Here is a 26,941-nt window from a genome sequence, read left to right as displayed (position 1 = left end):
GGGTCAGGGTAGCTCGGTTTTTTCTCACCACGCCAGTGGGGCATAAGGGATGCATGCACTGTCCTGTCACCGTTTTAGGAGGCCACAAGGATGGTGAGCAGTGACAGTGCATGCATCAGTGACACTGTACCTCTTGTCCACCTCTTGGAGCATACGCTGCATGGAATAATGGACAGGGCACTTGAGGCAGAACAGAGGCAGGAAGAGGAGGGCTTCCTTGCCTCTCAAGGCCCCCTTTATCAGGACAGTGTTCCTGCTGTGCCACCCATCACACAGGAAGAGGATGAGGAGGAGGAGGAGGAGGATGATTGTGTCAGCATGGAGGTGGATGCTGGCACTCAGCATCAGCAGCAGCAGCAGTCTTGTAGGGATGATTTACAGTCCCAAGAAACCCGTGGACTTGTACGTGGCTGGGAGGAGGTAGCTGCAGATCATGTTGTCATTAGTGACCCAGAGGACTCCGGACCGAATGCCTCAGCTACCCTATGCTGCATGGCCTCCCTGATCTTGCAAAGCCTGCGGAAGGATCCCTGTATTCTTCGGATCAAGGAGAGGGACCATTACTGGCTGGCCACTCTCCTTGATCCACGGTACAAGGGTAAGGTTGCCGACCTTATCTTGCCGTCGCAGAGGGAGCAGAGGATGAGACATCTCCGGGAGGCCTTGCAGAAAGGTCTGTGCAACGCGTTCCCAGAGACTGGGAGGTTACAAACTCCTGGTCCTGGACAACGTGTTGCTGAGGCATCGGTCAGAAGGAGCGGTGGAGAAGGTGGCCGTCTGACCGATGCGTTCAGACAATTTTTTAGTCCGCAGCCCCAAGGTATGATCGGTTCCAGCAACCATCGCCAGCGTCTGATTTACATGGTGCAGGAATACCTAGGGGCAAGGTCAGACTTGGACACCTTTCCCACCGAAAATCCTCTGGCTTACTGGGTCTTGAAGATGGATCACTGGCCAGAGCTTGCACAGTATGCAATTGAGCTACTAGCCTGTCCTGCATCCAGCGTTCTTTCGGAACGCACCTTCAGTGCTGCTGGTGGCTTTTTTACCGATCACAGGATGCGCCTGTCCACCGACTCAGTTGATCGACTGACCTTCATCAAGATGAATCAGTCTTGGATCACCCACAGCTACCAAGCACCTGAAGCTGATGTAACCGAATAATTTTTTTTGAAATATCACATCCCTTCAAGACTACCTATGCTGATGCTGAGTGACTGTCCTGTTATGTTGATTGTCTATCCTCTTCCTCCTCCGCTGATATGTTGGAAGAACATTTTTGGTTCTGGGTGATGTCACCAGCCCAGTTTTACAGCCCCTGTTTAACAGGGGCGTTTAATTACAATTTTTGATGCAATGCTTTGCAGCAGGGCTCATTCCTGCACCACAACTAGAGTACATGGGAGAGGTTGCAGTGTCGTGGCACCAGCACCAGTGCCTAAGGCCCAATTTTTCAGCCCCTGTTTAACAGGGGCATGTAATTACAATTCTTGATATAATAGTTCACAGGAGGGCCCGTTCCTGTGCCCACCCAGAGTAACGGTGAGGACTTATAGTGTTGTGGCACCAGCACCACAACCACCAAAGGTCAATTTTTCTACCACTGTTCAACAATGGCATGTAATTACAATTCTTAATATAATCGTTCACAGCAGGGCGCTCCAGCGCCCACCAAGAGTCACTTTGAGGGCTTACAATGTTGTGACAACACCAACACCTTGTTCCGCCATTTCTGCAGAGCATATAGGGCAGGCCCCTACTTTCAAACATCCAACTTACAAACATCTCCTACTTGCAAACGGAAGGAGACAACAGCAAGTGAGATGAAAAAAGATGGACGACAAAACAAATTATACAGGGGTGATAACCCTTCCCTATGTTTTCCAAAAAGCATAAAAATAGATTTTTTGACTGGAGCTACACTTTAAAAATGTACCAGTTGAAAATTACAAACAGATTCTACTTAACACAACAAACCTACACAATCCCTGTCTTGTTTGCATCGCCTGTATACTGCTGTTCTGAGTATATAGGGCCTGGTGTCCCCACATCTTTCCTTTTTGTAATATGGGTACAGGGTTCCCCTTAATATCCGTACAAGATCCAAAGGGGCTGGTAATGGGCGGGGGGGGGGGGCTACCCATGCCATTTTTCTCAATGATTTTCATCCATATTGCCGGAACCAGATATAACATTAAAACCGCAAGCAGTTTTAAATGATGTTATTTCCGTTTAATGTCATTTTGTGCAGGGACTGTTCTAAACACGGGAAACACGTGGCACTTCACAGGCATACTACAGACACCCCCCAGGCACGATATTTAAAGGAATATTTCACTTTTTTTTTCACTTTAATCGTCATTAAAATCAGTGCTCCCGCCAAAACGGCCATTTTTAAAAACATTTTAGGCATTGACCCATGTCCCCTGGGGCAGGAGCCAGGTCCCCAAACCCTTTTTAGGACAGTATCTTGCATATTAGCCATTAAAATTAGCACTTTTTATTTCAAACGTTTGAGTCCCATAGACTTCAATGGGGTTCTAACGTTCATACGAATTTGCGGTCCGTTCGAAAGTTCTGATGCGAACCGAACTGGGGGGTGTTCGGCTCATCCCTAGTTTAAAGCATTTCTGTATGTTACTACAATGATTTTACATTCTGGCTACCCCTGAACAAAGGATGTATACAGTACATAGGGACATCAGTTATTAACACAACTAGTGTTGCCACCTGATCACTATATTAGGTTGATGTGCTAGTATTGCAAAAAAATTTTTTGTATACACACAGCAAACACACGATCACCTATTCCAAATGTATTATTTTCACTGCAATTGAATACATTGCATAATTATTAATAATAAGTAAAATTAAAGATGTTAAAAATAAATTTACCCTGGATTCCCTGAGCTAGAATGAAACCATCAAGCAAAAAGTTGTTCGAGCTCCAATGCTGCCTTTTCCAGGGTACAGTATGAAGTGCAGTGCTCGGCACAGTGGGAGGAGCTTTACATTAAGGAAACCCAAGCTGAGTATAGGTTCTGTAAGTTCTGTATGTAAGATGTAGTAACAAGGTGTAAAGTCAGTGTGGTTTCACAACATATAACACACAATATCTCCGCAACCAAAGCGGCACAAACGTTTATTTTTGCAGCACAAACCAGCACAAACGCGGCACAAACGAATGGCGCGTTTGTTTTTCAAATTCGGTAACATGGGGTGCAAAATGGGCGGGGTTTCACAACATATAACGCACAATATCTCTGCAACCAAAGCGGCACAAACGTTTATTTTTGCAGCACAAACCAGCACAAACACGGCACAAACGAATGGCGCGTTTGTTTTTCAAATTCGGTAACGTGGGGTGCAAAATGGGCGGGGTTTCACAACATATAACGCACAATATCTCTGCAACCAAAGCGGCACAAACGTTTATTTTTGCAGCACAAACCAGCACAAACGCGGCACAAACGAATGGCGCGTTTGTTTTTCAAATTCGGTAACATGGTGTGCAAAATGGGCGGGGTTTCACAACATATAACGCACAATATCTCTGCAACCAAAGCGGTACAAACGCTTATTTTTGCAGCACAAACCAGCACAAACACGGCACAAACGAATGGCGCGTTTGTTTTTCAAATTCGGTAACGTGGGGTGCAAAATGGGCGGGGTTTCACAACATATAACGCACAATATCTCTGCAACCAAAGCGGCACAAACGTTTATTTTTTCAGCACAAACCAGCACAAACGCGGCACAAACGAATGGCGCGTTTGTTTTTCAAATTCGGTAACATGGGGTGCAAAATGGGCGGGGTTTCACAACATATAACGCACAATATCTCTGCAACCAAAGCGGCACAAACGTTTATTTTTGCAGCACAAACCAGCACAAACGCGGCACAAACAAATGGCGCGTTTGTTTTTCAAATTCGGTAACATGGGGTGCAGAATGGGCGGGGTTTCACAACATATAACGCACAATATCTCTGCAACCAAAGCGGCACAAACGTTTATTTTTGCAGCACAAACCAGCACAAACACGGCACAAACGAATGGCGCGTTTGTTTTTCAAATTCGGTAACGTGGGGTGCAAAATGGGCGGGGTTTCACAACATATAACGCACAATATCTCTGCAACCAAAGCGGCACAAACATTTATTTTTGCAGCACAAACCAGCACAAACGCGGCACAAACGAATGGCGCGTTTGTTTTTCAAATTCGGTAACATGGGGTGCAAAATGGGCGGGGTTTCACAACATATAACGCACAATATCTCTGCAACCAAAGCGGCACAAACGTTTATTTTTGCAGCACAAACCAGCACAAACGCGGCACAAACGAATGGCGCATTTGTTTTTCAAATTCGGTAACATGGGGTGCAAAATGGGCGGGGTTTCACAACATATAACGCACAATATCTCTGCAACCAAAGCGGCACAAACGTTTATTTTTGCAGCACAAACCAGCACAAACACGGCACAAACGAATGGCGCGTTTGTTTTTCAAATTCGGTAACGTGGGGTGCAAAATGGGCGGGGTTTCACAACATATAACGCACAATATCTCTGCAACCAAAGCGGCACAAACGTTTATTTTTGCAGCACAAACCAGCACAAACGCGGCACAAACGAATGGCGCGTTTGTTTTTCAAATTCGGTAACATGGGGTGCAAAATGGGCGGGGTTTCACAACATATAACGCACAATATCTCTGCAACCAAAGCGGCACAAACGTTTATTTTTGCAGCACAAACCAGCACAAACGCGGCACAAACAAATGGCGCGTTTGTTTTTCAAATTCAGCAACGTGGGGTGCAAAGTGGGCGGGGCTTGCATTAAATTGAATGTTTAATATCTCAGAAACCGAACCGGCACAAACGCTAATTTTTGCGGCACAAATCAGCACAAACGCGGCACAAACGAATGGTATATTTTTATTCAGCTTTTACAAACATGGGGTGCCAACTTCACACAGCTCATAGATCAGGGATATGCAATTAGCGCATCTCCAGCTGTTGCAGAACTATAAGTCCCATGAGACATAGCAAGACTGACAGCCACAAGCATGACACCCAGAGGCATGAAGGGACTTGTAGTTTTGTAACAGCTGGAGGTCCGCTAATTACATATCACTGCCCTAGATGACTCGGGTGGAAGGAAATAAAACCGCTAATCTCTGGGCTGCTTTAGGAAAGAGGAGAGACTCCAGCGCTCAAGGCTGTGCTCCACCTCAAAATTGCAAAGAGGCTTGAGAAAGAGGGATCCACCCCTGAGACATGTTGCCTAGGTAACTCTCATGCCCTGGAAGTGCTGGACTGGTCTGAACAATGTGGGCTCTGGGGTGGAGCAGAGTCCTCAGCATCTCTTTCCTAAAGCAGACCAGAGATGATTTGATTTCCCTTCTTTCACATCACAGATGGAAGGAAGAAAAATTGCTAGTTCCCCCCAATCTACAGTATCAATGGGAGAATCCCTCCTGCAGCACTATTGTATTCTGCCGAGGGGGGGGGGGGGGGGGCGCACAGGGAGCCTTCCCTGCTGGCAGAACACAATTAGTGCCGGAAGCTATAGCCACTGGCAGTAATCAGATTAATAAAAACATTAGGCTGGTTGTGTCAATTTGTGAACAACCAGCCTGCCCATAGATTAATCAAATCTCAGCCGGTCCCATCGAGTGACGTTTCCAATGGGGTCTGGTTTTCCTTGCAGCCCTAGCATCTGCTTTCATCCTCCCCCAATGAGGAAGGGGGGGGGGGGGGGTTACAATCCCTGCAATCCATATTGCTCACCCAGGGGGTGAATGGTTTTTCCCTCAACAGAAAGCGTAGTTACGCTAAAGCCACACCATACATGGATTGAATCTTGGCTGGTTCAGCAAGGATCGGCTGAGATTCGAGTCCTCTATGGGCATGGCTGATTGGATCCAACGATCGACTTAAGTACAATCACCCAGAGGGATCATCCCCCCCCCCCCCCACCAAAAAGACTCCAAAGCTTTAGTCACATTTTTTGTTTTAGAATGGGCTTACTCCGTAAAGCTGAACATGGTTTATAAACATTGATCAGACAGGAGATGGAGAGACAAATTACCTTAGTATCTCTTGATCTCCTGTCTGAACAATGTTTATAAACAATGTTATTTCATATCTCCATCTCCTGTCTGATCAAAGACTATAAACAATGTTACTTTGCATTTCCCTCTGTCTGATCAACTTTTATAAAGTAACATTGCTTATAAACATTGATCAGACAGGAGATGGAAATATACAGCCAAATTATCTGTCTACTAATACAAGATATGGGCTCAGTGTGAAACCTGCCAATACCACCTACCTGTGCCAATCAGTGTACTGAGGTCAAGTGTGTGGTAGTGTGACAAAAGCAAGCAGGGGTAGTGGGAAAGTTTGAGATGGGGGATAAATAAAATCATAATTCAGCACAAGAACCCCCCTCATCTGTCAACCTCTACTTGTAAACTTTACGATACAGTAAAGGCCACAAGCAGGAGGGGGGGGGGGAATACGGTAAAGGCCACAAGCAGGAGGGGGGGGGGGGAATACGGTAAAGGCCACAAGCAGGAGGGGGGGGGGGAATACGGTAAAGGCCACAAGCAGGAGGGGGGGGGGGGGAATACGGTAAAGGCCACAAGCAGGAGGGGGGGGGAATACGGTAAAGGCCACAAGCAGGAGGGGGGGGGGAATACGGTAAAGGCCACAAGCAGGAGGGGGGGGGAATACGGTAAAGGCCACAAGCAGGAGGGGGGGGATACGGTAAAGGCCACAAGCAGGAGGGGGGGGATACGGTAAAGGCCACAAGCAGGAGGGGGGGGGATACGGTAAAGGCCACAAGCAGGAGGGGGGGGGAATACGGTAAAGGCCACAAGCAGGAGGGGGGGGGGAATACGGTAAAGGCCACAAGCAGGAGGGGGGGGGGAATACGGTAAAGGCCACAAGCAGGAGGGGGGGGGATACGGTAAAGGCCACAAGCAGGAGGGGGGGGGAATACGGTAAAGGCCACAAGCAGGAGGGGGGGGATACGGTAAAGGCCACAAGCAGGAGGGGGGGGATACGGTAAAGGCCACAAGCAGGAGGGGGGGGGGGATACGGTAAAGGCCACAAGCAGGAGGGGGGGGGGATACGGTAAAGGCCACAAGCAGGAGGGGGGGATACGGTAAAGGCCACAAGCAGGAGGGGGGGATACGGTAAAGGCCACAAGCAGGAGGGGGGGATACGGTAAAGGCCACAAGCAGGAGGGGGGGATACGGTAAAGGCCACAAGCAGGAGGGGGGGGATACGGTAAAGGCCACAAGCAGGAGGGGGGGGGGAATACGGTAAAGGCCACAAGCAGGAGGGGGGGGATACGGTAAAGGCCACAAGCAGGAGGGGGGGATACGGTAAAGGCCACAAGCAGGAGGGGGGGATACGGTAAAGGCCACAAGCAGGAGGGGGGGGATACGGTAAAGGCCACAAGCAGGAGGGGGGGGGGGATACGGTAAAGGCCACAAGCAGGAGGGGGGGGGGGATACGGTAAAGGCCACAAGCAGGAGGGGGGGGGATACGGTAAAGGCCACAAGCAGGAGGGGGGGGGGGATACGGTAAAGGCCACAAGCAGGAGGGGGGGGGATACGGTAAAGGCCACAAGCAGGAGGGGGGGGATACGGTAAAGGCCACAAGCGGGGGGGGATACGGTAAAGGCCACAAGCAGGAGGGGGGGGTAAGGCAAAGGCCACAAGCAGGAGGGGGGGGATACGGTAAAGGCCACAAGCAGGAGGGGGGGGATACGGTAAAGGCCACAAGCAGGAGGGGGGGGGATACGGTAAAGGCCACAAGCAGGAGGGGGGGGGATACGGTAAAGGCCACAAGCAGGAGGGGGGGATACGGTAAAGGCCACAAGCAGGAGGGGGGGGGATACGGTAAAGGCCACAAGCAGGAGGGGGGGATACGGTAAAGGCCACAAGCAGGAGGGGGGGATACGGTAAAGGCCACAAGCAGGAGGGGGGGATACGGTAAAGGCCACAAGCAGGAGGGGGATATGGTAAAGGCCACAAGCGGAGGGGGATACGGTAAAGGCCACAAGCGGAGGGGGATACGGTAAAGGCCACAAGCAAACTTTACAAAAACAATTGGGTTATATATTGTGCATTAAAGCACAATTCTTTTTTTGGATGGAGTGGAGAGGGATTAGACCCCTTGTCAGGTTTTTGTTGTCTGTGCCCCTGTTGGGGAGATTTACCCTTTATTTGTCCCGTTTACCATCCTCATTCGCAGGGATTTCCTCACTTCCTGTTTTTGGCTATGGGACAGAAAAAAATAAATAAAGTGTCTCCAAGTGGGACACAGATGGAAATTTTTTAAAAAAATAAGCCAATGTGGGGAGGGGGGGGGGGGGTTCTAACCCTCCCTTACTCCATCCAAAATGAAAGTCTTGCCTTTAATTCTACTTTGAAAAGCAAAACCCCCCCCCAAAAATCAATCATGCCTTTGTACCCCATTTTGGTGTTGATCAGTGAATTGAACCCCCTGACAGGCTGGGGGGCTCCACGGTCTATCAAACTCCTGTTGGAAGCCAATATTGAAGGGAATTTAAACCAATCAGGCTGCTGCTGGTGGGGTGAGGGGGGGCGGATGTTGCATGGTGGCATTTCGATTAAACCTTTCAGGCTTGGGGGGGGGAATTTGATGTAGACGGCCAGGTAAACCTTTGCTGGGCTGTCATTGGTCAAACGCATCAGTTGCTCATCACCTCTTGGGAAGGTCGGCACATTAGCCAGGCCAGAAAGTGATAAGAAATTGCATTTGATTGGAGGAAAAATGTCAGCACCCCCCCCCCCCTTGGGGGGAGGGTCATGTGAAGGAGGAGGAGATTTCCATTGACTTCCTGTTCCAGGAGACAACTAGAAATTTCTAAAGCGATGCAAATCTCCTCCTAGTTGGCGGATGAACGAAGTGCCCCCATTTGGAGAGTCCCCCCTTTCTTCCTGTTCCAGCGACAACTCAAAATGTTGGGCTTTCCCAGCTTTCAGCCCCCCCATGACAGATAGCGAGTCCCCTCCCCCCCCCAGACAACATAAAACCTGAATGTATACAAAGCAAAAAAGTTTATTAAAAATTTCAATTTATTTACACAAATATAAAAACACATCGTCCTGTATTAATAGTCTGTGTGCAAATTGATTGCTGTCAACTCCTCCTGACAATTGGTTGCCTGCAAGCTCCTCCTCCTGTCACCATGAAGCAGTCCAATAGGGGGGGGGTCACTTCCCCCCCCGTCCCCTGGTCACACAGGCCCCGCCCCCTGGGGGCAGGCTCTGTACAGCAGGGTGTAGTGGTCCTGTGTATACAGCATATAGATGTCCGGTGTGGCCCCCTCGGGGAAGACATGCTGGTTTATGGCGGGGTCCGCGGAGTCCACGTACTCCACCTGGAGGGGGATGGTGAGGGCCTGGGTCAGGGCGATGATGTGGATGTGATCACACACAGTGGCCATCGGCTCCACGTGCTGGATAAAGAAAAAAAAAAAAAAGTTAAAGTGGCACCCCGACTCAAATACAAAAATGTATGCAAGACAGCAAAGCAGATGGAATTGCAGCAAAATTACACTTCATCACTTCAGGCCACTAAAACCAGAGGGGGGCATTTAGCAGAGACTTGGGGCTGGTGGGAGGGGCAGGCAGATAAGATGGGGGCTGTATACAGCTTCCTGAGAGTGCCGCAGCACCCCGCCTCAGTACTCTTGAGTGGCATTACAGCCACTAGATTGGAGTGGAGGATCATAGGAAATACATTGGAGTAAAAAAAATACAATGTAATATTTCTGGAGAACGCTGGAGGGAAATGAATGGGGGCTCCATCATTAGATTTGATAATTCCCTCCAGTGTTCTCTAAATTGTTAGATTGTATCATTTCCTACTAATATTGTATGTGTGCTCATTCTCAGATGAGATGCAAGCAGTGGGAGGAGTTATGCAAATATCTAAATGCTTTGACGGGGCGTGTTAATCCGGAGGTGTGGGTGTCCCAAGGCAGGCTTATTTGCATAGGCGACACCCACGTGTGAAAGAACTGAAAGCAAATAAAAAGGGCCGGGGCCAGGGAGGAAAGGAATTGTCAAACTGCATCCCTCCAGCAGTTAGAAAACTACAAGTCCCATCATGCCTCTGCCTGTGGGAGTCATGCTTGTAACTGTCAGCCTTGCAATGCCTCATGGGACTTGTAGTTTGGTAACCGTTGGAGGGCTGCAGTTTGATACAGAGGGTCCTCCGGCCAAGAAATGAGGGTGGGGCTCTGACTTGCTGCAGCTTCTAATGCACATTGGGAGAAGCTCACAGTGTGCGGCGAAATCAGGAAGAAGCTGTTTCAGCCCAAGGGGGGAGGAGCTGAGACACCCAGAAGATGGAGAGCAGATATAATGGAGCGTTTTACAGACCAGTGTGCAGAAATCAGCGATGTGAAGCCCCTCCTCTACGAAGGGTTGGTAGAACTCGGCTCGTTTCCTGAGGAAGGCGGAGGTGACCAGTCTCAGGTAGTAGACGGCGTTGTCGGAGATGGGAGGGTAGTTGAACGCTCTCAGGAGGGAGAGGACAGAGCCGTCTTTCTCCGCTAAATCTAGGAGACTGAGAAACTGCGGAGAGGTCAGTCATATGAAAAACCACCATCAATATACAGAAAACAAAATAAACTTCATTCACTGGATACAAAGTATTCTTTATTTGTAATTCTTTTAGATCATATCAACAAAGGCCACAAACTGCTGAAACCAGAAGAGCAATGTTCTCTGGTTAGAGGTCTGCATATTGAATGCCATTTACAGTTTGTCTCCCCTATAGATTGTTCAAGTTAGACCCTTCATTTCTTTGTAAGTGGGCAATCATTTTTATCAGAGGTGTATTTTATATGATAGAGACAGGAGATCAACCAAAAATCCAGAAAAACCACACAATACAAATGTTATAAATGGAGTTCAGTGCGTAAAATAAGTATTTGATCCACAAACAAAACACAACTTAATAGTTGGTGGAGAAACCCTTGTTGGTGATCACAGAGGTCAGACGTTTCTTGTAGGTGGTGATGAGGTTTCCACACATCTCAGGAGGGATTTTGCTCCTCTACAGATCTCTAAATCCTTAAGATTTCTTGGCCGACGCTTGGTAACTTGAAGTTTCAGCTCCTTCCATACGTTTTCTATAGGATTAAGGTCTGGAGGTTGTCTAAGCCACTATGACCTTAACCTGCTTCTTGAGCCACTCAAGAAGCCACACAAATTTGTCTATAGGATTAAGGTCTGGAGACTGGCTGGGACAATCCATGACCAATGTGTTTTTCTTGAGCCACTCCTTTGTTGCCTTTGGCGGTATGTTTTGGGTCATTGTCATGCTGGAAGACCCATCCACGACCCAACGTCAGTGTTCTGATTGAGGGAAGAAGGTTCTCATCCAAGAACTATTACAATACATGGGCCCGTCCATTGGCCCCTCAATGCAGCAAAGTCGGCCTGTTTAGCAGAGGAACGGCCCCAAAGCATCATGATTCCACCTCTGTGTGTGACTGTAGGGATGGGGCTCTTAGGGCCATAGTCAGCATTTTTCTTCCTCCAAAACACGGTGAGTTGAGTTCGTACCAAAGAGCTAAATTCTGGTCTCATCCGGCCACAGGACTTTCTCCCCATCCTTCTCTGAATCATTTGGCTGTTCATTGGCATGACTGTACATGTGTCCTCCTGAGGGGGACCTGTACATGTGTCTTCCTGAGGGGCACCTTGCGGGGGCTGTAGGATTTCAATCCATGGCGGTGTATTGTGTCACCAATGGTTTGTTTGGTGACTGTGGTCCCAACTGCCTTGAGATCCTTCACAAGCTCCTCACATGTAGTTCTGGGCGGATCCCTCACTTTTCTCATGACCATCCTCACCCCATGAGGAAAAGTCTTGCATGGAGCTCCAGACTGAGGACAATTGATGGTTATTTTGTATTTCTTTCATTTGCCAATAATCTCTCCGGCAGTCGTCTCCTCTCCCCGAGCTTCTTGCTGATGGTCTTGTAGCCCATTCCAGCCTTGTGCAGGTCTCCAATCTTCTCCCCGACGTCCTCTGACAGATCTTTGCTCTTCCCCATGATGAGGTTTGAATGGAAGAAAGTCTGTGGACTTGTGTCATTTATATACATAACGAGTTGTCGTTAGGAGAACCTTCTTACATTGACCGAACCAATCTGTACCACATGAGCACCTACTGGAGCCAGTCTGTGGGGGGCAGAATTATTGTTGGTTGGTAGGGAAGGTTTAGAGAAGATCTGTAGAGAAGAGAGGACCAAAATCCCTCCTGAGATGTGTGGAAACCTCATCACCACCTACAAGAAACGTCTGACCTCTGTGATCACCAACAAGGGTTTCTCCACCAACTACAGGCCGACTTTGCCGTATTGAGAGGCCAATGGATGGGACCATGTATTGTAAAAAACCTTAATGAGAACCTTCTTCCCTCATCCAGAATGCGGAAGATGGGTCATGGATGGGCCTTCCAGCATGACAATGACCCAAAACATACCACCAAGGCAACAAAGGATTGGCTCAAGAAAAATCACAGTAAGGTCAGTGGCCTAGTTGGTCTCCAGACCTCAATCCTATAGAAAAATCTATGGAGGGAGCTGAAACTTCGAGTTGCCAAGAGACAGTCAAGAAACCTTAAGGATTTAGAGAAGATCTGTAAAGAAGAGAGGAGCAAAATCCCTCCTGAGATGTGAAAACCTGATCACCACCTACAAGAAACGTCTGACCTCTGTGATCACAAACAAGGTTCTCTCCACCAACTACTAAGTCATGTTTTGCTTGGGGATCAAATACTTATTTTACTCACTGAACTGCAACTCCATTTATAACATTTGTATTGTGTGTTTTTTCTGGAATTTTGGTTGATATTCTGTCTCTATCATAAAATACACCTCTGATAAAAATTATAGACCCTTCATTTCTTTGTAAGTGGGCAAAACTGACACGATCTGCAAGGGAGCAAATTATTATTCCCCCCCCCCCCCCCCCAATGTACAGGGCATTCAATCTAGCCAGAGAACATTGCTCTTCTGGTTCCAGTAGTATATATGTATAAATAAATAAATATCTATCCATCCAGCTATAATCTCCAGCGAGGGGATAATGCCTCATTATGGCCACTAGATGGCACTGAGTATCAGTGAAAGTTTGCTCCATCTGGTGGTCATAATGCAGTATAGTCCCTTCCACCATTTACATATATTTCTTTTTCAATGAATAATGCTTGCTCTGTAGATTATATAGCTTGAACATTTGATTGGGCACAGCCACACACAGCGCGCTCCAATTGGGCACAGCCACACACACACACACACACACACACAGCGCGCTCCAATTGGGCACAGCCCCACACACACACAGCGCGCTCCAATTGGGCACAGCCCCACACACACACACCGCTCCAATTGGGCACAGCCACACACACACACACACACACACAGCGCGCTCCAATTGGGCACAGCCCCTCACACACAGCGCGCTTTAACTGGGCACAGCCCCTCACACACAGCGCGCTTTAACTGGGCACAGCCCCTCACACACAGCACGCTTTAACTGGGCACAGCCCCTCACACACAGCACGCTTTAACTGGGCACAGCCCCTCACACACAGCACGCTTTAACTGGGCACAGCCCCTCACACACAGCACGCTTTAACTGGGCACAGCCCCTCACACACAGCACGCTTTAACTGGGCACAGCCCCTCACACACAGCACGCTTTAACTGGGCACAGCCACACACAGCACGCTTTAACTGGGCACAGCCACACACAGCACGCTTTAACTGGGCACAGCCACACACAGCACGCTTTAACTGGGCACAGCCACACACAGCACGCTTTAACTGGGCACAGCCACACACAGCACGCTTTAACTGGGCACAGCCACACACAGCACGCTCCAACTGGGCACAGCCACACACAGCACGCTCCAACTGGGCACAGCCACACACACACAGCATGCTCCAACTGGGCAGTCATGTACACTTACAGTGCTGTAGCTGTGTCCGAACGCCTGTTCCTGAAATCCGACCGCCAGCAGCTCATTCCGACTCTCCATCACCCGCTCCCGGAACCTGGAAAGGAGTGCGGACAGTTTACTGATCAAAAGTGCCGACAACCAAACTTCTATCCAGCTTTAGGTGGGAAAGGGGTTAGAATCGCTTCTCGGCCTTTTGGCTAAGATCAAGTGTAGTATCTGTTCTTATCAGTTGCCAAAGGAGGCGCTGGTCCATCCCTATAGAGGGTTTGGGCGGCGCTCTCCGATGGTGTAATTTGCATCCCGAAGGATGGTTTCGGTAGGGGCCACGTCGTGCCGCCCGACAGTAAACTGGGGGCCGATGCATGGTCGAGTCTGAGCCATCTGGAAGGATGCACCTGGTGAGGGCGGAGAAACACTGGGTCGAAGCCAGGGGAGGGGACCCTGGCAGACCGGCTTGGATTGTGGCAGCTTTAGCCCCAGTCAGTTTTTCGGGAGGGAACGCTTAGCTCTTCTGTTCCAGCAGAGGGGCGGCCGGTACCTTTCGAATATAATTAGGTAGGAGTGACGGGAGTGAGGGTGGGACCTGATGGCAAAGGGTCTCACTAAGCTCGCTGATCTCCATGCCTTTCTGGCTGGGGTGGGGGCTGTCGTGGTCTGGGCTGGGCTGTCGGGGATGCTTTTGTTGGAAAGCCCATGGTGATGTGCCCCTGGAGTGGCAGTCCAGGGGTGCCTTCTTTCACTGTGCGTCAGCACTTTGATTTAGGCACCTAGGTCACGTCACCATTACACGCTTTTTTTACACCTGCCTCTAGGGCCCGGCCTTTTGGCTAGGACCAGAGGAATTTTTGATTCCTGGCCGGAGGGCCGGCCATTGTATCTCACAATGGTCACTTTTCACTCTCCTCTTCACTATCCCTTCCCCACTTTTTATTTATTTTATCTTTGTGTGTTTGTCACTGTGTGTCACTTCACGTTTGATTAGTAGGGTGTCGGTCCTCGGACCAATCCTGAACGTCTTGTGGGAGAGCGGACATAGGCCTTCTGGCTTGGTCCAATCTCCATGAGGGGGGGCCTACCTTCGGGGAAGCCCCCTACAGTACCAAGTACCTAGGAGGTTCTGTTTCGGCAGTCCTCCCGGGGAAGGAGGGATTCCGGTTTCGTCCGGGTCCCACTTTGTTGAGTCTGGTACCTCAGTCCCTGTCTGGAGCCTAACGCCCCGGGGGATCAGGGTATGGTCCTTCTTTTGGAGGACATCAGGCACCCGTCTGCACTTTTTAGTGTGTCACTCTTTATGTGTGTGCACTTTTTTTATGCACCGGGTGGAAGTTTTTTGGGTGTGTTTGCACGCCATGGGCTTTTTCAATAAAAAAAAAAAAGGGGTTAGAATCGCTTCTCGGCCTTTTGGCTAAGATCAAGTGTAGTATCTGTTCTTATCAGTTGCCAAAGGAGGCGCTGGTCCATCCCTATAGAGGGTTTGGGCGGCGCTCTCCGATGGTGTAATTTGCATCCCGAAGGATGGTTTCGGTAGGGGCCACGTCGTGCCGCCCGACAGTAAACTGGGGGCCGATGCATGGTCGAGTCTGAGCCATCTGGAAGGATGCACCTGGTGAGGGCGGAGAAACACTGGGTCGAAGCCAGGGGAGGGGACCCTGGCAGACCGGCTTGGATTGTGGCAGCTTTAGCCCCAGTCAGTTTTTCGGGATTGGAACGCTTGTTCCCCTTTAGCCTGGAGGGGGGAACGGTCAGTACGTCCTGGATGTAATTAGGTGGGAGTGACGGGAGTGAGGGTGGGACCTGATGGTAAAGGGTCTCACTAAGCTCCTTGATCTCCATGCCTTCCTGATAGGGGTGGGGGCTGTTGTGGTCTGGGCTGGGCTGTCGGGGATGCTTTTGTTGGAAAGCCCATGGTGATGTGCCCCTGGAGTGGCAGTCCAGGGGTGCCTTCTTTCACTGTGCGTCAGCACTTTGATTTAGGCACCTAGGTCACGTCACCATTACACGCTTTTTTACACCTGCCTCTAGGGCCCGGCCTTTTGGCTAGGACCAGAGGAATTTTTGATTCCTGGCCGGAGGGCCGGCCATTGTATCTCACAATGGTCACTTTTCACTCTCCTCTTCACTATCCCTTCCCACTTTTTATTTATTTTATCTTTGTGTGTTTGTCACTGTGTGTCACTTCACGTTTGATTAGTAGGGTGTCGGTCCTCGGACCAATCCTGAACGTCTTGTGGGAGAGCGGACATAGGCCTTCTGGCTTGGTCCAATCTCCATGAGGGGGGGCCTACCTTCGGGGAAGCCCCCTACAGTACCAAGTACCTAGGAGGTTCTGTTTCGGCAGTCCTCCCGGGGAAAGGAGGATTCCGGTTTCGTCCGGGTCCCACTTTGTTGAGTCTGGTACCTCAGTCCCTGTCTGGAGCCTAACGCCCCGGGGGATCAGGGTATGGTCCTTCTTTTGGAGGACATCAGGCACCCGTCTGCGCTTTTTAGTGTGTCACTCTTTATGTGTGTGCACTTTTTTTATGCACCGGGTGGAAGTTTTTTGGGTGTGTTTGCACGCCATGGGCTTTTTCAATAGAAAAAGGGGTTAGAACCCCCTTTATCACCAAACTCCTCACTTCCTGTTCTGGTGACTACAGCTTCTCATACAGGAATTGGAGGGAAATATCAATGAGGAAACCGATTAGAACAAAAATAAAAGAGACCGAAGTCCAGAGCCTGACTGTGCTGTATGGCAGGAGTGCCTGGATCACCAGACTGGCTGCACAGAACAATCCACTGTCAGATACCAATAATTGTATTTAATATATTTATATAAAAAAATAAAAAATAAAAAAGCCAAAAGGGCATTTTATAAAAGTTGTCATAATGGGCACAGAATAAAATTAAAACCAAATTGTCCAGTTTGATAGATCTAGAACTAAAATGTGTCCAACTTTTCCCTGCCCGTCCAATCAGGTAGATTTCTCCTCACTTCCTGTCTTAAAGTCACATGGAGGAAGTGATAGGAAATCTCTTCTGGTCGTAATTGAAGGCGGTGACCATCAGATGATCGGGACAGGAAGTGAAATCTCCCCCCAGTTGACGATATTGTCCAATCATCTGATGGGACTACCAGGGGAGGATTTCCTACCACATCCTCGTGTCTCAAATACAGGAAGTGAAGGGAAATTTCCCCCAGCTCAATGAGGTGGATTTCCTCCCCCATTAGGGAGATTTTTTTTCTGTACCTTCCTCTGGGACAGGAAGTCGATCTCCCTAGCGGATGGGTACATTGTGCCCTCCCAAAAAATCCACTCACTGAACCTGGTGACCCGATTGGAAGATTGGGGCAATGGAATCAGCAGCTCGGGAGATTTCCTTCACTTCCTATCCCAAAGACAAAACATAATGGGAGGGGCAACCCCCCCCCCCCGGTTGTCATTGAACCCGGTGACTCGATCGCAAGAATGGGGTCCCATATTCAGGAGATTTCTCTTCATTTCCTGTCCCAAAGACACAAAGGAAGCGAAAGTATTCAATGCGAGGGGAAATCCAGTGTTCATAGTCACTGAACCCAAGATTAGGGCGATATGGGGGGGGTGGAAATTTCCCCAATTGGTGACCCCATCACTTCTGGTCCCCAAAAAAGTTCTCTTTACAGTTATTGAACCTGGTCACACCCCATTGCATGGCGCCACCCATTGCATGGCGCCACCCATTGCATGGCGCCACCCATTGCATGGCGCCACCCATTGCATGGCGCCACCCATTGCATGGCGCCACCCGGTTTTGCAGGAACTTACTTTGAAATTTCGGGCCGTTTTCCCAGCAAGGACTCCAGGTAGGAGAAGGCCAAACCTCTGTAGAAGCAGCTTCCATCAGCGCGCGTTTTCCGAACAGCGCCGTACGACGACATGAGATCCTGCGAGAAATAAAAAACGCATCAATGCGAAAGATTGCACGAGAAGCAACTGACATTTCCTGAAAGCCGAGGCCCTGGAGAATAAAATGGCGGTTTCCACTCTTATGTCACACCATATTTGTACAGCGGTTTATCAAATGCATATTTAAGAAAAATGCACTAAAATTAAATAAATTTTAGTCCAATTGTCGGGTAAAATATAAAATGTGTCGCTTAGATACCAAACATGTAAAGACTCGAGTTTGTGCGCAGGTGAGAAATTGCAGCGAGGTGCAGTACCTGAATCTTCCCATAGGTGGCGCTTCAAAAGGCCCTAAGTGTCAGTTCAGGAGGCAACTGGATGTAGAATTATTACTCCAAGACGTCATAGGCCACACCTCCCAACTCTGAGATGGGAATGAGGGACACCTATCAGCAAGAGTATGCAGGCCTAGGACACACCCCCTGCCACACCCCCTTAAAGGAGAATTGTACAAAAAAAATGATTGGTTAAACCTACCAAGGACTTTTTTCCCTACTATTCCTTTATATGGCTTGTTTAGCACCGGAAAACACTGATAGATAAAAAGTACATTTTATATACATCTTGGGAGCGGGGGGCGCCCGAGGGGGGGGGGGGGGGGACGCCCAAGGGGGAGTCCCCAGATATACATTTGCTGCAACTTCTGTTTACAAGCCCATGCTCACCCTATGCGGTCTGATTGAATTTGGGGGGGGGGGGGAGGGGGGGCGGGGTCACAGGTGCTTTAAAATTATTCTTTTTTTTTACAACTATTACTATCAGAAGGGGCTTAAAGTGGAACTTCTCTCCCAATCAGCATCGATTTATTTATACTCCTCTTGCTGTATTAGTAAAAATAGACAGAAAATGATATTTACACGATTTAAACTTTACATTTCTTCTGTTCCTTCCTGTTTGTCTAGGCAAATCTCATATCCCATGGAGGCGGCCCATGAGACACCGATATGGGGGGGGAGAGGAGGGGGCCCATGGAGACACCGATATGGGGGGGAGAGGAGGGGGCCCATGGAGACACCGATATGGGGGGGGGAGAGGAGGGGGCCCATGGAGACACCGATATATGGGGGGGGGGGAGAGGAGGGGGCCCATGGAGACACCGATATATGGGGGGGGGAGAGGAGGGGGCCCATGGAGACACCGATATATGGGGGGGGGAGAGGAGGGGCCCATGGAGACACCGATATATGGGGGGGGGAGGGGGCCCATGGAGACACCGATATATGGGGGGGGGGGGGAGGGGGCCCATGGAGACACCGATATATGGGGGGGGGGGAGAGGAGGGGGCCCCATGGAGACACCGATATATGGGGGGGGAGAGGAGGGGGCCCATGGAGACACCGATATATGGGGGGGGGGAGAGGAGGGGGCCCATGGAGACACCGATATATGGGGGGGGGAGAGGAGGGGGCCCATGGAGACACCGATATATGGGGGGGGAGAGGAGGGGGCCCATGGAGACACCGATATATGGGGGGGGGAGGGGGCCCATGGAGACACCGATATATGGGGGGGGGGGGAGGGGGCCCATGGAGACACCGATATATGGGGGGGGGGGGAGGGGGCCCATGGAGACACCGATATATGGGGGGGGGGGAGGGGGCCCATGGAGACACCGATATATGGGGGGGGGAGAGGAGGGGCCCATGGAGACACCGATATATGGGGGGGGAGAGGAGGGGGCCCATGGAGACACCGATATATGGGGGGGGGGGGAGGGGGCCATGGAGACACCGATATATGGGGGGGGGGAGGGGGCCCATGGAGACACCGATATATGGGGGGGGGGAGGGGGCCCATGGAGACACCGATATATGGGGGGGGGGAGGGGGCCCATGGAGACACCGATATATGGGGGGGGGGGAGGGGGCCCATGGAGACACCGATATATGGGGGGGGGGAGGGGGCCCATGGAGACACCGATATATGGGGGGGGGGAGGGGGCCCATGGAGACACCGATATATGGGGGGGGGGAGGGGGGGCCCATGGAGACACCGATATATGGGGGGGGGAGGGGGCCCATGGAGACACCGATATATGGGGGGGGGAGGGGGCCCATGGAGACACCGATATATGGGGGGGGGGAGGGGGCCCCATGGAGACACCGATATATGGGGGGGGGGAGGGGCCCATGGAGACACCGATATATGGGGGGGGGGAGGGGGGCCCATGGAGACACCGATATATGGGGGGGGGAGGGGGGCCCATGGAGACACCGATATATGGGGGGGGGAGGGGGCCCATGGAGACACCGATATATGGGGGGGGGAGGGGGCCCATGGAGACACCGATATATGGGGGGGGGAGGGGGCCCATGGAGACACCGATATATGGGGGGGGAGGGGGCCCATGGAGACACCGATATATGGGGGGGGGAGGGGGCCCATGGAGACACCGATATATGGGGGGGAGGGGGCCCATGGAGACACCGATATATGGGGGGGGGGGAGGGGGCCCATGGAGACACCGATATATGGGGGGGGGAGGGGGCCCATGGAGACACCGATATATGGGGGGGGGAGGGGGCCCATGGAGACACCGATATATGGGGGGGGGAGGGGGGCCCATGGAGACACCGATATATGGGGGGGGGAGGGGGCCCATGGAGACACCGATATATGGGGGGGGGAGGGGGCCCATGGAGACACCGATATGGGGGGAGGGGGCCCATGGAGACACCGATATGGGGGGGGGGCCCATGGAGACACCGATATGGGGAGGGGGCCCATGGAGACACCGATATGGGGGGGGAGGGGGCCCATGGAGACACCGATATGGGGGGGAGGGGGCCCATGGAGACACCGATATGGGGGGGGAGGGGGCCCATGGAGACACCGATATGGGGGGGGAGGGGGCCCATGGAGACACCGATATGGGGGGGGAGGGGGCCCATGGAGACACCGATATGGGGGGGGAGGGGGCCCATGGAGACACCGATATGGGGGGGGAGGGGGCCCATGGAGACACCGATATGGGGGGGGGTGGCCCATGGAGACACCGATATGGGGGGGGGGTGGCCCATGGAGACACCGATATGGGGGGGGGTGGCCCATGGAGACACCGATATGGGGGGGGGTGGCCCATGGAGACACCGATATGGGGGGGGGTGGCCCATGGAGACACCGATATGGGGGGGGTGGCCCATGGAGACACCGATATGGGGGGGGGGGTGGCCCATGGAGACACCGATATGGGGGGGGGGTGGCCCATGAAGACACCGATATGGGGGGGGGTGGCCCATGGAGGAGTTTGCTTTGAATATTAAAAATGACTGGCGCTCAGATGCAGTGACGATCGGCCTCACAAGCCTCTTGTAATCAATTTGGGCAGGTTGGTCGTTCCCCTTTTATGGAGACTTATTGGACCCCCAATGGCTGCCTTGCAGCTAATCAAGCACAGATCACGTTTGATTAGCTGTATTCATGGATACAGCTGTGACCCCAAAGTGTTGTGTATTTTATTTTTTTATCAATTTGGGGTCACAGCTGTATCCATGAATACAGCTAATCAAACGTGATCTGTGCTTGATTAGCTGCAGGGGAAGGCAGAGGGGGGTGAAGGAAAAAAGCAATAGCGCCGCCCCAATCACTTATCAGAACGCCCCTCACTGGTTGTACCAATCAACACTGAGCTCACAGCCGCCCCCAATTCGCTTAACCCCTGCTACCTGGCGCTCATAAACGTATGTTGGAAGGTGAGGGGTTAAAGGATCTCGATGTGCGGAGACCGACATTCCCCGACATCACCTTCTACAAACGTGACCCCCCCCTCCCCTCCCCCCACCTATATACCCCAGGAGACTAGGACCTCACTGAAGTGTGGAGGAGTTGAGGACCAGCGATGGAGACCAGCCAAGTCACTGCCAGCCAGGAGCTCGGCATTTCCAGAGGACGCCCCCCAATGGAAGCTCCAGTCATTGGATTGAGGACATCGGCCTCCCCGATTGGTTACCTTCAGTTTGCTGTAGTACAGCGGCTCGCTGGCGTGTTCTTCGACGAACGAAGGCATGTCGATCTTCTCAGACACCAAATCAAAGTAATCGTCGCACTGAAAAGCAAACAAACCAATCAGAACACAGCCAGGTCCTGGGAACCAATAGACATGAGACTATGATGTCATTTCTGGAACGTTCTCTGATTTCACTGCACACTGCGAGCTTCTCACAACGTGCATTAGAAGCGGCAGCAAGTCAGATATAGCCCCGCCCCTCATTTCCTCACTGGAGGACGTCCAGCATCATCTAGCCCTCCTTCCCAGGCCCGACTGTCCCCCACCCCTCAATTTAGTGGAGGATCAGCGTCACATGTGGGCGTTACCTTATGTAAATACAGCCCGCCTAGGAAAACACCCACTTCCTCCAGACTGAGGCCCACCAAGGCTTTGTCATATTTACATAACTCCTCCCACTGCTTACACCAGGACTAAGGGCTCATGAGAAGTGGGACGGCTGTTGGGAGGAGTTATGCAAATATCAAAATGCCTAATGCAATCAACTGCTAATAAGAAAAGAGCTGTACATAGATACAGAGATGCTGAAACAAGAAAATAAATAAAAAAAAGACGTAAAAATATAAAAAAAAGGATCTATAGAGGAGAAAAAAAAAAAACATTTGTTGGTCGAATATCACAAGAATTCCCCCGTGTCTTGTCATATAACATCCCCCATCCGATAGTGTCCGCTGTGTACTGCGCATGCCCGCGAGGGGCCCTCTAATATTCACAATCCTATGTCCGCTTGGATGGTGGGGCCACCACCTCCACTCGCGGCACAGGCGCCGTTCAACTTCGGAGATTTTCCGAAGCTTCGTCTGCTCCGTACTGCGCATGCGGGGCGGACGCTATGTGATGGCCGGACACTATATGGCACAACACCGGCAGCACATTCTCCTATTCTCCATACTACTATGATCAACAGCGCCATCTAGTGGCCAAAATGCATAACTTCTTGAAATGCCCCAATCAGGAAAAATGCACAATTTTGGCCACTAGATGGAGCCGATTCTCACAAAAATCAGCATTAGAGAAAACACAGCGGGAGAATTCATGCCGCCCGACCAAATGCTCGTGACGTTCGTGCAACAAATGTTTTATGAATGGAAACCCCAAGAATCAGAACTTGGACTTCACTCTTCCAGAGCACAACAGACCCCAGTCTCGAAGCCTAAAAGGCAGGGGGAGAGGAGACACCCCCCCAGTCCCAGGCAGGGGGGGAGACACCCCCCCCCCAGTCAAGGGGGGGGGAGAAACCCCCCCCCCCCAGTCCCAAAGCCTAGAAGGCAAGGGGTGGGAACCCCAGTCCCAAAGCCTGGGGGGGGGGGTCCTCTAGGCTTCGGGACTGGGGGTTGCCCTCCTGCCTTCTAGGCTTCGGGACTGGGGTATTTTGTGCTCTGGAAGTCCAAGTTCTAAATCTTGGGGTTTCCGTTCATAAAACATTTGCTGCACGAACGTCACAAGCATTTGATCGGGCTGCATGAATTACCCCTCGCTTTGGGACTAGGTGAGCCCCCCCCCCCCCCAAAGCCTAGGGGGGGAACCCCCGGTCCTAAAGCCTAGGTGAGCCCCACCATCAGCCCCAATCAGATCAGGCAGAAGTGCGGATCACGCCATCATGCTGCAGTGGCGGGCGCTGAAAAAGTACGGCATGCACTACTGCGCCAAAACTACTGCGACTATCCACACCGCGATCAGCACAAACCGAGCAAACGTCACTTTTCAATAACGTTTACACAAACTCTTCTGGACAGGCCGCCTTCCAGCGCACACCGGCGTGTGAATAGTGGACGGACCCCAATAAGGAGAAAAAAAAACCTTCACAGACCCAACCGGCAACGCAATTCAGAAATGTGAGTGTTGCTGATTGGAGGGTGGGGGAGGGGAATGTCAGATCTGCAGCGACTCTGCGGGGGGCTTTTTAGCAACTTCTATGGAATTCCTGATTTTTGGAATCGCCGATTCTCCATATCGTCCAGCTATTGGGAGATCAGCGATTGTTTTCAGCAACAAATCGCTCTCCGGTCACCTCTATGGCCAGCAATGGATGAGGGAGAGCAGCCAATCAGAACACAGTGCAGCGACAAATCACTTCTTGATGGATCCCAGTCACATCCAATTACAGGTCAGAGACTGCAGACATGGGTGCAGGAGTCGGTCAGAGACTGCAGACATGGGTGCAGGAGTCGGTCAGAGACTGCAGACATGGGTGCAGGAGACGGTCAGAGACTGCAGACATGGGTGCAGGAGACGGTCAGAGACTGCAGACATAATGCAGGAGACGGTCAGAGACTGCAGACATAATGCAGGAGACGGTCAGAGACTGCAGACATAATGCAGGAGACGGTCAGAGACTGCAGACATAATGCAGGAGACGGTCAGAGACTGCAGACATAATGCAGGAGACGGTCAGAGACTGCAGACATGGTACAGGAGACGGTCAGAGACTGCAGACATGGTACAGGAGACGGTCAGAGACTGCAGACATGGTACAGGAGACGGTCAGAGACTGCAGACATGGGTGCAGGAGACGGTCAGAGACTGCAGACATGGTACAGGAGACGGTCAGAGACTGCAGACATGGTACAGGAGACGGTCAGAGACTGCAGACATGGTACAGGAGACGGTCAGAGACTGCAGACATGGTACAGGAGACGGTCAGAGACTGCAGACATGGTACAGGAGACGGTCAGACTGCAGACAGTACAGGAGACGATCAGAGACTGCAGACACAGTACAGGAGACGATCAGAGACTGCAGACACAGTACAGGAGACGATCAGAGACTGCAGACATAATACAGGAGACGATCAGAGACTGCAGACATAATACAGGAGACGATCAGAGACTGCAGACATAGTACAGGAGATGATCAGAGACTGCAGACATGGTACAGGAGACGATCAGAGACTGCACATGCTGTAGGAGATGTGGGGGGAGGGGAGGCTTCAGGAGACAGAGTCCAGGACTGGAGAGACGACTTCTATAACAAGGAAATATGGAAACGCAGATCTGCGTCTGTAGGGGCCCCTGAGGGCCACACACAGCCGCAGACCGGCCATCAGAGCTCTGACACTCACACTGAACCCTTTGCACAGCAGACTGAGGCTCAGCACCTTCCCTCCCCCCACTCACCATGATCCCAGCCTGATCCTACACTGACAGCAACCAGCCCTTCCTGGCCACACCTATTTATACAAACCCCGCCCACTCAGCTGCAGCAATGTTGTTGATGACATTGCGGTGTGGGCGGGGCCCAGCAGGCAGGGTTCAGTGGGGATTGGCTGTCATTGCTTCTCATGAATCCAAATATTCCAAATATAAAGGAGCACAGAGGCCGCCAATCACTGAGCTCAGCTTCTGAAAATGCCAGTCGCCTGGCTGTCCTAATCCAGGGGGGGCCTCAGTATATTCTTAGAGGGTGGTGACATAGAAGGCATCCTGTCATTCTGGACTTCCTTAAAAAAAAAAAATTCACACTTCCACTTTGTAGCAACACTTTGCGTTACCATAAATCGGTGTGCGTTTTATGTCACGCGGTATTCGCACGGCGTTATTTTCAAATGCATTTTTTTTAGGGAAAAATAAATTATTATTATTTTATTTATTTTTTTCATGCAAAAAAACACAATACATAACCCCCACTTTTTTTTTATTTTTATTTTTTTTTTTTATGGAGGGATCTGGGGGTCTATAATCCCTCCTCTACACTTAAAAGCATTCAAAAACACAGAGATCAGAGTTTTTGAATGATTTTGATTTTTAAATAGGGGGACACTTTCCTTTTTTATTTATATTATTATTATTATTCATGTATTTATTTATTTATTTTACACCGTTGCTTTATTATTTTTATTTTTTGTTTCTTTTTTAATCACTTTTATTGCTGTCGTAAGTAATGTAAACATCCCCTGTGGCAACAAAAGGCACGTGACAGGACCTCTTTATGGAGGGATCTGGGGGGAGGGGGGGGGTCTTTAATCCCTCCTCTGCCTTTGAAAGAATTCAAAAACACAGAGAGCAGAGTTTTTGAATGACTTAGATTTTTAAATAGGGGGCACTTACATTTTTATTATTATTATTATTATTATTATTATTATTATTCATTCATGCATGCATTTATTTATTTTACACTGTTGCTTTATTTATTTATTTATTTATTTATTTTTATATTATTTATTATTATTATTATTATTATTATTATTATTATTATTATTATTATTATTATTATGATTATTATTATTATTATTCATCCATGCATGCATTTATTTATTTTACACTGTTGCTTTATTTATTTATTTTTATATTTTTATTATTATTATTATTATTATTATTCATTTATGCATGCATTTATTTATTTTATACTGTTGCTTTATTTATTTATTTTTATATTATTTATTATTATTATTATTATTATTATTATTATTATTATTATTATGATTATTAGTATTATTCATTCATGCATGCATTTATTTATTTTACACTGTTGCTTTATTTATGTATTTATTTTTATATTTTTATTATTATTATTATTATTATTATTCATTTATGCATGCATTTATTTATTTTACACTGTTGCTTTATTTATTTATTTATTTATTTATTTTTATATTATTTTTTATTATTATTATTATTATTATTATTATTATTATTATGATTATTATTATTATTCATTCATGCATGCATTTATTTATTTTACACTGTTGCTTTATTTATTTATTTTTATATTTTTATTATTATTCATTTATGCATGCATTTATTTATTTTACACTGTTGCTTTATTTATTTATTTTTATATTATTTATTATTATTATTATTATTATTATGATTATTATTATTATTCATTCATGCATGCATTTATTTATTTTACACTGTTGCTTTATTTATTTATTTATTTATTTATTTTTATTATTATTATTATTATTATTATTATTATTATTATTCATTTATGCATGCATTTATTTATTTTACACTGTTGCTTTATTTATTTATTTTTATATTATTTA

At 49.4% G+C, this 26,941-nt stretch overlaps 1 protein-coding gene and 2 pseudogenes across 1 annotated transcript; 2 read left to right on the top strand and 1 right to left on the bottom strand.

Annotated features, from left to right (window-relative positions):
- Positions 1 to 9,082: 9,082 nt before the first annotated feature.
- On the bottom strand, positions 9,083 to 25,119 carry OTUB2 (OTU deubiquitinase, ubiquitin aldehyde binding 2). Its single transcript, XM_077466673.1, has 6 exons — positions 25,071 to 25,119; positions 21,898 to 21,993; positions 17,808 to 17,926; positions 14,035 to 14,119; positions 10,429 to 10,623; positions 9,083 to 9,500 (listed from the first exon to the last, which is right to left on the bottom strand). The coding sequence occupies exons 1-6, from the start codon at positions 25,071 to 25,073 to the stop codon at positions 9,279 to 9,281; spliced, it is 720 nt and encodes a 239-aa protein (XP_077322799.1). The 5' UTR covers positions 25,074 to 25,119; the 3' UTR covers positions 9,083 to 9,278.
- LOC143956613 (U2 spliceosomal RNA) lies at positions 14,203 to 14,307 on the top strand (annotated as a pseudogene).
- On the top strand, positions 15,411 to 15,515 carry LOC143956612 (U2 spliceosomal RNA; annotated as a pseudogene).
- Positions 25,120 to 26,941: the final 1,822 nt, after the last annotated feature.

Source organism: Lithobates pipiens, unplaced genomic scaffold, assembly GCF_037356315.1.
Source record: "Lithobates pipiens isolate NorthernLeopardFrog02 unplaced genomic scaffold, aLitPip1_a1.2 Scaffold_37, whole genome shotgun sequence".
Classification (NCBI taxonomy): Eukaryota; Metazoa; Chordata; class Amphibia; order Anura; family Ranidae; genus Lithobates; species Lithobates pipiens.
Note: the sequence above shows the minus strand (reverse complement) of the source record. Positions and strands in the feature narration are given on the sequence as shown.